This window comes from Pseudonaja textilis, chromosome 4 (genome assembly GCF_049901715.1).
Source record: "Pseudonaja textilis isolate UNSWEBS1 chromosome 4, rPseTex1.2, whole genome shotgun sequence".
NCBI lineage: Eukaryota > Metazoa > Chordata > Lepidosauria > Squamata > Elapidae > Pseudonaja > Pseudonaja textilis.
Window position 1 is genome coordinate 54144420 of NC_141993.1, and position 13707 is coordinate 54158126.

Here is a 13707-nt window from a genome sequence, read left to right on the forward strand (position 1 = left end):
TCAACTAAATGGCAAACAAATTTTAAATCCACAGAGAAAAAAATATTGCTTGCAAATCCAGGAAATAATCATTCTACATTATTCTGTACTAGTCACGTATCACCTCAAATAATGGACCAGTTTTGGCACCACCATTTAAGAAAGATACTGAGAAACTGGAATCAATACAGAGAAGAACAACAATGATGATCAGATCTGGAGACTATGTGTGATGTAGAGAGACCAAAGGAACTGGATAACTTTGAAAACAATACATCTTAGAAGAGATATGACAGCTCTTTGCAAGCACTTAGAGGGCATCATTAAGAAGAAAGAAGAAGACTTATGTTCTATTGTTCCAAAGTACTGTACATCCAGCCACCAACTAACAGTCTTAAGGAAAACAGATTTTAGCCGAACATCAGCAAATGCCTTTTGACAGTAGAACCAATTAGCAAGGGAAGATGAGGAGCATCTTTTTATAACATATTTTTATGTGTAGGCCCACAACAATCTGGTGGGGATGGTTTAATCTGAGCAGAGGATTGAACTTGATGATCCTTCCAATATTGTGATTTTATGATTTTATATGCTGGGTATTACTTCCTTCCCCAGCTATGGTGGAACTGGCTGAGGGTATTGCAAATTGTGGTCTGATACATATCAAGGTATCCATTTTGGGGAAGGCTTCACTAGTTGGATATCCTATCATATGGTTTCTAAGGATCCTCCTCACTGTTCCCTTGCTTTAGCATAGGAAACCCTATTGGGTAAATCCCATGTCCAGCAGTATTTCTCAACCTCAATAATTTAAAGAGGTATAAATTTTAACTTTCAGAATTCCTCAGCCAGCCCTGCCTGGGGAATTCTGGGAATTAAAATCCATATAGTTGCTGGGGTTGAAAAACACTGATATATAGCAATACAATGTATTCTGATTCATGTTTAAACAGGAGTTGAGATAGAGACTGTTATGAGGAAGGTTATATATGCTTTTACACATGAAACACGATATATCCACAGGTTCTTTAAAAGTATGCTGCAAGGCAATTTTACCCCCTTCTCTCTTTATCATATCTAGTGTTCAGAAAAACCACTTTTGGAGACACAATCTCACTTGCTTTGCAAAAAGATTTTGACTCTTCTGTAAGTTGAGAACTTCTGAAAATGCTGCCCCAAGCATTCCCTTGATCTGTATGAAATGAACATCCTCTGTTAAAAGTGAAAGAGGGTCCTAGCCAGAATTTTCACAGCATAAGCTGCCAAACTTTCTCTCATATCTCAGCTGTTCTTCTGTAATAGTTCATGAAATTCTGCATAATCCTGGGCTGGCTTCAATTATTAAGGAGGTCTCTGTAACATGGGAGGTACACTGAAAAAGATTGGTTTGCCTTTTATTTTACATCACTATGAGAAAGAGCTGCTTCTCCATGGCTGAGAAATAGTCTTAAAGCCACAGAAAACAGTGGGGGACAAAGTCTTTGAAATAACCTACCACAGTCATTGTTTTCATGGAGAACTGAATGCTTTGGTTGGTTAGGAAGGAACTTAATGCCTAGGACCAAGAACAATGAAACCAATTTTCCAGCACAAAATGATTGTATTTAGCTAATTTAAATGTTTATGTTTTTCCCCTTCAGAAGTTTTGGGTTTAAATCATAATTCTTTCAATACACTCAACACAAATTGTCTTTGTTTTGAAAGATTGTGGCTAGGAAAGTCGTGAAATGGGAAGGGCACAGGTTCGTTCACTTTCCTAGTGCAATGAATACTATAATCTTGAGGATATAGTTAAGTGCTATTCTGAGGATGACTTATTATATTTGTATTAAAACAGTGCTTCTTACAGTGTGTTAACATATCTCTGGATATGTTAAAGCTGCTGATTCCTTGGAATGTTTATATGATAATTTCAGAGGAAACTTCACATGTGCTTGTGCATGCACAAGCAACACTTGTGCTGGAATTATGTATGGATCCAGACACATAGCCTACAGTTCCAAAGAACATAACTCCTTTAACACTTGAAATATTCTCTTTTAAATGGTAAATCAGTCATGTCTTTTGGAACATGAGTCTGGGTGCATGCATACTTAATGCATAACTTTATTTAGTAATGCATAACACTAATACTATGCTTTTGTATGCTTTGCACAGATCTATTTCAAATGATTTATTTCAATCTTTTCCAATCTCTTGCCTTACACAGATTTGGGGCTAGAACTTCCATAACTTTCTAGTTAAAGTGATTAAGAGAAATTATCATTTCTAGAAATCAAAATTGTAAAGTGTTTATAAAAATATGAAAAAAAGTTCTTTTACATGTGAAAAGTACCCTCCATTCATATAAAGCTGTTCTGCATCGTTTGCTTGAACAATTCATGAGATAAATGAAATCAAACTCAAAGACATTAATTTCCTTTACAATAATGATAATTGGTACTAAATCTGCACTGCAGAATCATAGCTTTTATATGAAAATGTAAGAACCATAGTTGGTTCTTACATTTGGTTTTTTTCTTTGCAAAGTCCTTAAGATATAGAACAAGTTTCCAAGTGAATCAGTTTGACTGCAAAACAAAATAGATAGTAGCAGCTTTCTGGTCAAACCATGGTAATGTAAGGCTTAGTTGTTCACTTAGCATAACATTTATATATAGCATATAGTAGTTCATAGCTGTTCAGAATAGAATAGAATAGAATAGAATAGAATAGAATAGAATAGAATAGAATTCTTTATTGGCCAAGTGTGATTGGACACACAAGGAATTTGTTGGTGCATGTGCTGTCAGTGTACATAAAAGAAAAGATACATTCATCAAGAGTCAAAAATCATAAGGTACAACACTTAATAATAGTCATAGGGTTCAATAAGCAATCAAATCATACTAGGAAATAGTCAATAAAATCATTAGGATACAAGCAACAAGGTTACAGTCAAGTCATAAGTGGGTAAAAGGAAGGAGGAGAGGATTAATAGTAATAGTAATGCAGATTTAGTAAATAGTTTGACAGCGTTGAGGGAATTATTTGTTTAGCGTTTGGGGAAAAACCATTCTTGTGTTTAGTTGTTCTGTGTGCAGTGCTCTGTAGTGTCGTTTTGAGGGTAGGAGTTGAAATAGTTTATGTCCAGAATGTGAGGGGTCTGTAAATATTTTCACAGCTCTCTTTTATATAAACTATAAATAGTATATAGTATTTCATAGCTGTTCACTTAGCATAAAAATATAGAATTCAACTGAATCTTATCTGTACAACTGATTTCCTTCAAGCTATTCTAGAAGGAGTGGCAGGAAATGAAAACATATAATAGATTCTCTTTTAACAGGGCCCTGACCTCTACTTTTACACAGCTCAATCTATCACATTTATTCCAACTATCAATATGACATGCAATTTTCAAAATGGAAAAAAGCAAAGAGTAGTCCCAATTTGCTCTAGACAGGTCTTCTTTCCATTTGTTATAGAAATCAAAACTGCAAATCTGAAAATAATAAATAAATGCAGAAAACAGAAGACAAATTTCTACTGAGGTATTATATGTATATCACTGCTTTCCCAACTTTTTCTTTCATTACCCCAAACTGCTTATCAGAAAGTCCTTATTTTAATGCCCCTGTTGTGATTGGGCAATAGATTTGTGTATCATTACTCAAAGGAAAAAAATACCCAATTTTTGGTAATCTATCTAGGTTTGAGAAACCCTATAGAGTATATGAACTCATGGGACAAGATCACTTGCAAACAGATTCAGTGTTTCATTTAAAAGATCTCATACTTTTATGGTTACAGGCTTCTCTCCACAGTATGTGGTGGGAAGGAATTGTGATTTTTTTGAGTACCCAATGATATGGAAAGAAACCAGTGTGCCTTTTGGTTGGGGATGTGATCCTCTTTCTGATTTTAGACCAGCTTTTCCTAACCTGGTGCTCTGCAATTATGTTGGATTTTAATTCCTGTCATTCCTCGCAAAGCATCTCTCCACAAAGTACTCAAAGCAGACTCAAAGCAGTGAGGATCAAAAAACACTTCAAAAGGGTACCAAGTTCACCAAGGCTGCTCTAAAATCTGAAAAAAGATCAAGGAGATAGTTGCCAAACGATGATAGCAAGGAGATGAGAAATTCACAGTTTTGGTTCATCTCTTCCATACTTATATGCAATGAAGAACTTTTCTTCCATAATACACACTTTGGTTCCAAATCCAGGTGTTACTGGGTTAATGCAATTTCATCATAAGAATTAAATAATTAAACTTTATTGGGGATGTTAACAGATAACAGATAATCAGAGTTGGAAGGGACCTTGTAGGTCATCTAGTCCAACCCTGCCACCCAAGCAGGAGACTCTACACCATTTCTGACAAATGACAGTCCAATCTCTTCTTGAAAGTCTCAAGTGATGGCACTCCCACAACTTCCAAGGGCAAGGTGTTCCATTGGTTGATTGTTCTCACTGTCAGAAAGTTTCTCCTTATTTCCAGGTTAAATCTCTCCTTGCTCAGTTTCCATCCATTATTCCTTGTCTGGCCCACAGGTGCTTTGGAAAATAGTTTGACCCCTTCCTCCCTGTGGCAGCCCCTCAAATATTGGAAGACTGCTATCATGTCTCCCCTGGTCCTTCTCTTTACTAGACTAGCCAAGCCCAGTTCCTGCAACCATTTGTTGTATGTTTTAGTCTCCAGTCCCCTAATCATCCTGGTTGCTGTTCTCTGCACTTTTTCTAGAGTCTCAACATCTTTTTTATAATGTGGTGAACAATGTTGCTTCTACAATGGTTCAGGTTTATGCTTTCCTTTTTGGCTGTATAGGCTGTATAGGCAAAGCATAGCAATTAATTGAAACTGGGGCTTTAAAAAATACACTGTACAGCATGAAATATTGTGTTGTGGGCCAATGAGGCTGCACTCAGATATCACACCAGATCTTAGTTGCCAGGATTCCAGCAGTTATTCCAATGTCAACTCATAAAATATTTTCTATACATGTTTTATAATTGTCACTAGTATGATTTCAATTCCAATCTATCAGAATAGAGCTGGAAGGGACCTTGGAGATCTTCTAGTCCAATCTCCTACTCAAGTGGGAGACCTATACCATTTCATATAGGTGGTGGATGGTTCAGTCTTTTCTTAAAAACTTCTAGTGATGAAGCACCTATAACTTCTGAAGGCAAGCTGTTCCACTGGTTAATTGTCCTCAGTGTTAGGAAACTTTTCCTTAATTCCAAGTTGCTTCTCTCCTTGACTAGTTTCCACCCATTGTTTCTTGTCTTGCCTTCTGGTGCTTTGGAAAATAATTTTGATAATATTCCTTTTCTTTGTGGCAACCCCTCAAATACTGGAATACTGCTATCATGTCACTACCAGTTCTTCTTTTCTCTAGACTGGCTAAATTGCCAAAACCTATCCAGCAATCATTTGCCTTTTTGGACAACAGCTTCAAACCAAAAGTTCTCAGCCAACAAGTGTTTGCTTGCCAATCAATATCTGAGTGTTTTACAATACTCTGGTTTCTCTTCAGTTCATATACAAATTTCAGCCCTACAACCATTGAGGCTGATATCTAAACACTCACACTTTCTTCTCTTCACAAAAATATGGATAATTAAATTTTTATGTTTCCCCATATTTTAGGATGAGCACTTCTGGTGACTTGAGAACTCCCAATGCTAGCAATGATGTGACTTCTCCATTTGTGATTCTTTACCTACTTATGTCCACAGACTGCTCTGATGAACTCTCTGAAGGCAAATAAAAACCTCCCCCAGTGAAAGCACTGGCTGTTCCTTCAAATAATTTTGGAGGTGGCATTTGCTGCCTTGAACTAGCATTTTCCTGCCCCCCGGATACAACAATGCTGGCAAAAGAAGATACCAAAATATCAACACCATTCCTGGATTGTGTAGTCACGTGATCAACTGTACCAGGACTGTTCCTTTGTCTGGGAGACCTCCTAGTATGTTTTGTGCAGGATTTGTTGGAAACACTGCAGATAAACTTCACGTGCACTCTCCAGATGTTTTTTTGTCAATATGAGTTTAATGTAACTGTAAACCTATTTAGCTTCCTCTCTCCTCCCCCCCATATGAATCTTCATGAGATTTGCTTTATTCTATGAATAAAGTTTGGGAATTATTTGGTATAACTTTTGGAAATATTTTCATGTATTGGCCAAAATCTATATAGCCATAGCAATAACAGCTAGGTACAAGGTCAGAAAAATTGAGGTTTTGGCGGAATTAAAACCCATCTTTTAAAGAAAGCTCTGCAAAGGGGTGTAATATAACCTCCATCAGTGTTTTTGTTTTCAGTGACCTTAGTTTCTTTCTTAGTAACATTTGTTGTTATTTCTCACTCTAGTTAATTACTGTATTTTATTAGTCTTTTAGTTCTTTTACTACAAGAAAGAAATATAAGAGTCCTACTAGACTGGAGTGGTACATAAGAGCTGAAAACAAATAAATACACAAACAAATAATTCTATTGTATAATATAATAAGGAGAGAACCAGTGCTTTCATTTCAGGAATTATTTTAGTCAATCTATTAACAAATGTAAAGAACAACAAGCGTTCAATTGCTCCATCTCTTGAAATATTTGCTTCTCCAAAATAATGCTTTGGGGATGTTCAGAAATTAGAGAGTATTTTGCAATATCATATCTCAAGTGCTCTGTGCAAAGATGAAGCTAAAGTTGCCGAATTAAAAAATACCTCAGAGTTGTGATGTATTCTCAATTTAGGAATCATCCCTATTTTATTCAATACAATATGTCTGTACTCACATCAGCACCCCATCCATCCATCCGCATAACAAGGGGAAAATTTGTAAGATTTCAGCCTTATGCTCCTTCTAATTACATTTCACTTATCTGTGCTAAGACAACTCTGACATTTTTGTCTCTTCCTTCCTGATAGCTGATCAATCCTTCCCACCATTTAATTCATCTAGAAGATATTTCATTGCTTTCTTTTAATAACCTATTATCTTCCCATAATTTCAGTAATTTAAGTTGGTGTTTTCTTTGGCATAGACCTGCGTCCCTTGGATCTTCTCTCTGAAGTGGTTCCCCTGAACTGGGTGAAAAGTGGAATACGAATGATACAAATCCAAGGAGCACGTGGTTTCCAGCTTTCTGCAACAAACCCTCGCTTCCTCAATTTTCCAGCATCACGGATTTTCATTTACTGTGACTTATTCCCAGAGGAATTCTCCATTGTGTTTACTATAAAAACTTCCTACATGCAATTCAAGGTAAGCATGTGGTAGATTTTATCCAAGAGCAGATTTTTTATTTATTTAAAATTAAGATCACTATGGTATTGGTGTATTTGGTTTATAATTCTGGATGTTATAACCTCATTAATTTAGCAAGCTTCACAAAATCTCTCAGGTAATTAAGTTTGTCGTAATAATGACAAGAACACCTTTAAGCATGTTTGCTTGGATGAAAGTAGACTCAAATGCTTGATAGTTCCTGTGTATTATTAACTCAAAATTATGCTGCAGCCTATAAAATTTAATTTTCAGGGCTTTAGGCAGAGGTACACATTAGTCATAGATGACAAGATATATGTGTTTATTGATTGAACTTAATTTTCAAAAATTACATCCTTTTGAGAACACAGAACTTGGAGAAACATCCTGAGGTGTAAAAGTGACTTTTCTTTTATGGACTGTGAAACTACACGAAGCAAAATTAATTAAGAATTAATCCAAAATTAATCTTTATTTATACACGAACCCCAACAGAGTCAATGAGCCTTATTTCTAAGTATATCAAATTTATTTAGGAATAACAGGAGCCATGAAAGAAGGGAAAGCAGAATGCAGTAGATTGTTACTGTAGTTCAATGTTTTCTCAACTATAGCAACTTTAAGAAGGTTGAAGTTGGTTCACACATCTTAAAGTTGTTAATATTAAAAACATTGATTTAGTATAATGTAGGTAAACTGAGAAACCTGGATCCACATCTGTTCTTGGTTTCAAGTTTGCTAAGTGATGTTGGATATTGTCTTATTTTTAGTCCAAATGAAAATATGAAGGGAAGACCCATATGATCTATGTTGAGGGTTAACAGAATAGGACAGATATAAATATATTCATAAATTCAGTATGGAATCTTATTGGTTTCCAAATTGGCTAACTAAAGTGGATTAAGTAATTAATCATATTTTATATTATTATTGTAGGACAACTATAAAAAAGAGATAGACCCACCACTGGCTGAATGACTACACTCACCCAGTGCTCACTAAAGACTTCACTTCACCTTGGGATAAAAAATGGAGTGGAAGGCCACAGGGCTTCATCCTGATCCCTGTGATATTCAACATTTTAACAATGACCTGGATTATTATCAAACGTGTGGCTGATGCATAGCTGGCAGATTGGAGCTAACTCTTTGGAGGAGACACAGAAAATTCAGAAAGCTCTAGACCCACATAAGCCATGGGATGTAATAAATAGGATTATATTTAACAGGGAGAAATATACTATTGTACATCTTGGTAGAAAAAATGAAAGGCACAAATATTGCATGGAAGACAATCTGAAAGTATGAAAAGTATCTGGTTATCCTATTTGACTGCAAGTTAAACATCAGCCAACAGTATTAAAAGGCTTTTTTTTTCATCAGATACATTCAGAGGAGCATCAAATCTAGATCATGGAAAGTAATAGTTCCATTCTGTTCTGCCCCTAGCTGCCCCACTTGAAATATTGTTAGTTCTGTCCATTCAAAGTGGTGAACATATCCAACACACCTTCCTCCAATTTTTTTCCACAACAGCAACCCTGTAAACTAGTTGAGCTGAGAGCGAATGACTGGCCAAAGTCACCCAGCTGGCTTTCATGGCTAAGGCAGGACTTGAACTCACATTTTCTTGCTTTCTAGCCTGGTGTCTTAACCACTGGACCAAGCTGGCTCTAAATTATTGATAAAATGTCACAGTTGGCTTAACTCTAACATATTTTTTCCTAATGTGTTCAAAACTTTAGGAGTTTTTGAGGCATCCAATATATCTGGTCCAAACAAATAGTATACTAAATGTTTTAACAGAATGTATTACTATTCATCTATTTGGCAAATTATGTTATTTTTGCAGTCTTTCAAAGTTTTTAAAAGTACCTTTTAAAATCTATGCATGACTAGAAGTATGTGTGTGAATAAGCACAATAGTATTGTAGTATATTATAAGAGTGACTAATACATATTGATGAAATGATGAAAGAATGTTCATGGAAGAATGAGAAATTTCTAAAGAGGGATTTAATTCACTTGTAAAACATATGAATGCTTTGAAAAGCCAGCTTGTTTTGCCTTGATTAGATCCTTCTGAACTATCTTTACCCTAGTTTAATAGTTACTGTGTAGTGAAGAAGCAGAGGATACTATATTTATTTATTAACTGCACTTGTTCCTTAGGACTTGCTTGAGGGAGGCAGGAAGAGAGGGAAGGGAGGAAAGAGAGAGAGAGAGAATGAATGGCCCTATTGACTTCTGCCTCTGGTCCTACTTTAAGCTACAGGAAACAGGAAAAAGATTGTCAGTCACTATCTCAGTGAAACAGATTTTCTAAAAGTGTCCATACAACCTCTTTAATATTTTAAGATTGGACTCAGATTAAGTAATCAGAATTATTATTGAGGGTCAGTATGATGAGAATGAATTAGCACATTATTTAATAACTTATTCAGTTTATCAGTACCAACTACATAAGCATAAGAGGCAATGTTCATACAAGACCCACAATGCATTTACTACAAGAACCTACATGTACTGATATTTCATATTTAGCATGCAAGCTCTTTTATCTGATTAAAATATTTTTTTAAATAATGGAGCATTAATTCTAGCATTGAGGTTGTCTTAATATAACTGATAGTAAAGAGAAAAGAGCAATAATATTTAAGAACAATAATATTTAGCAATAATAACACTCTGATTGTTCACGATTAACAGTGTTAATAAATGAATTACTGTTTTTATCGAATTGCTTTGTATATCACAAACTTCAACATGATGCTTTGACAATGGCTAATATTAAAATATTACCATATGATTAAAAATAGCAACATAGAGATAAAATATGACCAGTAGAGCTGGTTTGGTGTAGTAGTTAAGGTATCAGGCTAGAAACAGAAGATCATGATTTCAAGTCTTACTTTAGGCACAAAGCAAAACTGGGTGATTTGGGACCAGTCATTCTCTCTCAGCCCTAGGAAACAGGCAATGGCAGCCACTTCTGAAATCTTGTCAAGAAAACTGCAGGGACTGTCCAAGCAGTTACCAACCCAAAGGCACCAGCAAACATATATTTACTGAATTCCAGTAAATTGCATCAGGGCCTTTCATATGTACACACAGTGTTTAACAAAGGTTACAATAATTGTTATATTTTTGTAATCCTCTGAGTCCAGAATCAAGGTAGCTTTACTGGATTCTAACTATGCCAAAGGTATTATAAGGAAATACTGCATTTCAGGCTAACTGGTTTCATTAACTATGTTTTCAGAGAAATGAATACATCTTCACAGTTTTGGATGAAAACAGTGACACACTGCAACTTGGACTCCGATATTCACAGAGTAAACTGCACTTTCTCTTCTGGAGCAGAGACCTTTTGAATGGTTGGCAGACACAAATTACTTTTCGGGATGTCTTTTTGGCGGACAACCAGTGGCATACGCTTGTATTGGCAGTATCTCAAGGCTCCTTCTCTCTCACTGTGGACTGCAGCATCCCCATAGATGTGTATGTGAAGCACGTACAATTCAGGGGTAATTTAACCTTAACCACCACCCCTGAGTTAGGGCTGTGAGGGGTTTGCATACCCCATCTGGGTGTTCATTTGATTCATGTTGATTTCTCTGGGAGAGCTATTTTCTCAGTTAAGTAGCACGGGTTCTTCCCCACAACTCCCAATATATCCCAAAGAAGCATCCCAATACTTCATCATGTAGAACAGGGCTGTCAAACTCCTGGCCTGTGGGCTGAATGTGTCATGCAATAGTCATGCCCACACCAAAGGGGAAAAAGCCCCGATATATCACATGATGTCATTGTGTTGACTTTGTATTTGACACCCCTGATCTAGAAAATGCAGTGGCAAATATGATAGGTAACCAAAGATTTAAGATATAGGTGTCATAATTCTGTTAGGTAATCAAGGAGCACTGATAACACATATCAATTACATTTATAGCACAGGAACATTTTTTAAGCAAGGCAAAATCCATATGAATATGTGAGTACTGCAGTGATGAATTAGCTACCCGTCCCCCCAAAGTAATCCTAATCCTTAATACCTTGAATTACAGGCATCATGTTATGCAAAGTACATTAAGTATAATCATTGTTTGGTCAGCTCAGGATTTTCAAAGAATGGCAAACAAAAAATGTTTGAGGCACATTAAAAATATAATATGCCACTAGAATAGTCCTCTCAGAGAAGATTAATTTGATTGGCAATTAAATGCAGATTATCTGACAGTTCCCACACATGCATATGAATTACTGTGCTAGCTATGTTATTATTACAGGTTTCTCAATTTTGTGAGTTCAAAAAATAAATATTTAATGACAAAGTGTACATAAAGTGTATGCAATAATAACAATACCACAAATTGTATTCTGTATGAAATTATATATATATTTGAACAAGCAAATATAAAAATGAATTCATTACGAAATGCACATTTTGTGTGAGCTTTGAAAGAATTGCAGATAGAATCAGAAAGAGAGAAGACTGAACAATGCTAGAAAATTAAGTAAAAAATAAGTTTTAAATCAGAATGCTCTCATCCTGTGTTTGATTTCATAGTTAGCATTCATGGATTCCCATAAGCTTCCTTTTTCACTTATTTTAGGATTGCAGATACTGCTTTTCCAACATTCTTGACTATGACAGGAACTCAGTTTTATATAGGAAATAGAAGAAGAAGAAAAGGTTTCTTCACTGTGAGTATAACTTCTAATGTTCATTGTTCTGAAAAGGCTATTCTAGTTACTTAGGTTACCTCTGCTTATTATATTTGGATTGCATTTTTCCCCTATCCATTTATTTTAATTTCATATATTTTTCTGCCAAAGTTTCTCCACAAAGAAGTTGCTGTTCAATAAGAGTCCATGGAATTGTTAGGTGTTCACAGTCCCTCTATGAAAATATAGTTCCCAGGATAACTTTGGAAATAGAAACCAGGATGAAATCCAGTATACAAATCAGAGCAGTTCCCATGTAGGGTTCCAAGTAGCCATAATTGTCACATAAAGCTTTTAAAGTCTACCTCACTCCCCATATTTTGTCTTTCTTTTCCAACTGTTACATACAATTCTCGAGCTCTCTTCACCAATGGTGAAATTCAATTTTTTTTTTACTACCAGTTCTGTGGGCGTGGCTTGGTGGGCGTGGCAGGGGAAGGATACTTTAAAATCTCCAGTCAGAAGTGGTATTTGTGGGTTCTCCGAACTAGTCAAAATTTCCGCTACCAGTTCTCCAGAACTGCTCAGAACCTGCTGAATGCCACCTCTGCTCTTCACCATGCTCATTTGTGTGGGTTTTTTTTTATTCAAATAAGCTGATCTTTTCTTCTCCCTACTTCCATATTAGATATAGATATTTAAAATTCTGCAATAATCAACATTGTGTTCAGACACCATAAATTTCTTAGTGTGGACAAAATTCTGCACAAGATCAAATGAACAGTTCTATTCTTCCCAGAACCCAAACTGTGATCCTATAAGAACACTGTGACTTTCCTCCATATTTCCAAATAAATTACAGATACTTCAGACAGAATGACTTGTCTTCTTTTAGGGATTACTGGTGATTTTTTTTTTGCCCATTTTTCAGATGAGTCAGCAACAAACCTTCTGAACAGATTTTGCAACAAATAACATAGTACCTTCTCTTATTAGCAATGGGAGGATGACTGAGCAAAAGATAAATGTATTTCTTCTTCTAAACTTATCTGGTCCAAGATAAGCTTGGATTTAAGAGGATAGTGTAAAAATGGTCAAAGGGAATACAAGATGGGATTTGGTGATAAGCATACAAAAGCATTGGGGAGTCGCCCAAATACTGAAACATCACTGCAAATATCACTTAAAGCCATCCAAAAGTAAAAGCAATGCGTCTGAGATTAGAAGGAAACATAGATATAAAGCATGATGGAATTGTGGAATTCAGTTCTCCTTAGATACTTTAAAACCTAACAAATACTAAAAATTTCCAGAATTAATAAATTTCCCAGAGTAGCTCATAAAATTAGGAAACATCTGTCTTCACCTGATGCAGGAAATCAATTAGCAATTCAAGCAATTCTATATCATAATAAATGTACATCCCTGAAGGTGCTAATACAATGTTACTTCTGGATAAGGCTCTCGGTGATTTCTGGTTTAAGCCTCAAAGGTTAATAATTGTCACTCTTCTATTACATTGGTTTACCTATTACCCATAAATCAGAAAGGTCTGTAGAAGCTTTTGAGACAAACAAATGTTATTATACAGCTAAAATATAAGCTTTTGTGAGCTGCAGCTCATTTCATCAGATGCATGGATTGTCTTAATTAATATACAATATAATGGGCCCAGTGGGGAAAATTGAAGGGAGAAAGGATGGTTATGCAGATGAGAGACAGATTACAATTGCCTTATCAATTAACAATGGTAATATGTTAAAGCCACTGTATTTGGTCAGACATTCTTAGATAACCTAAAACCT

At 35.6% G+C, this 13707-nt stretch overlaps 1 protein-coding gene across 2 annotated transcripts in view; it reads left to right on the forward strand.

Moving 5' to 3' along the window:
* Positions 1–13707, forward strand: part of TSPEAR (thrombospondin type laminin G domain and EAR repeats) — a 37163-nt gene that overhangs the window by 5872 nt on the left and 17584 nt on the right. For both annotated transcript variants that reach the window (XM_087933086.1, XM_087933087.1), the window contains exons 2-4: positions 7012–7232; positions 10497–10735; positions 11851–11941. In XM_087933086.1, the coding sequence (XP_087789212.1) occupies positions 7012–7232; positions 10497–10735; positions 11851–11941 (551 nt within the window). The remainder of the gene's footprint in view (positions 1–7011; positions 7233–10496; positions 10736–11850; positions 11942–13707) is intronic.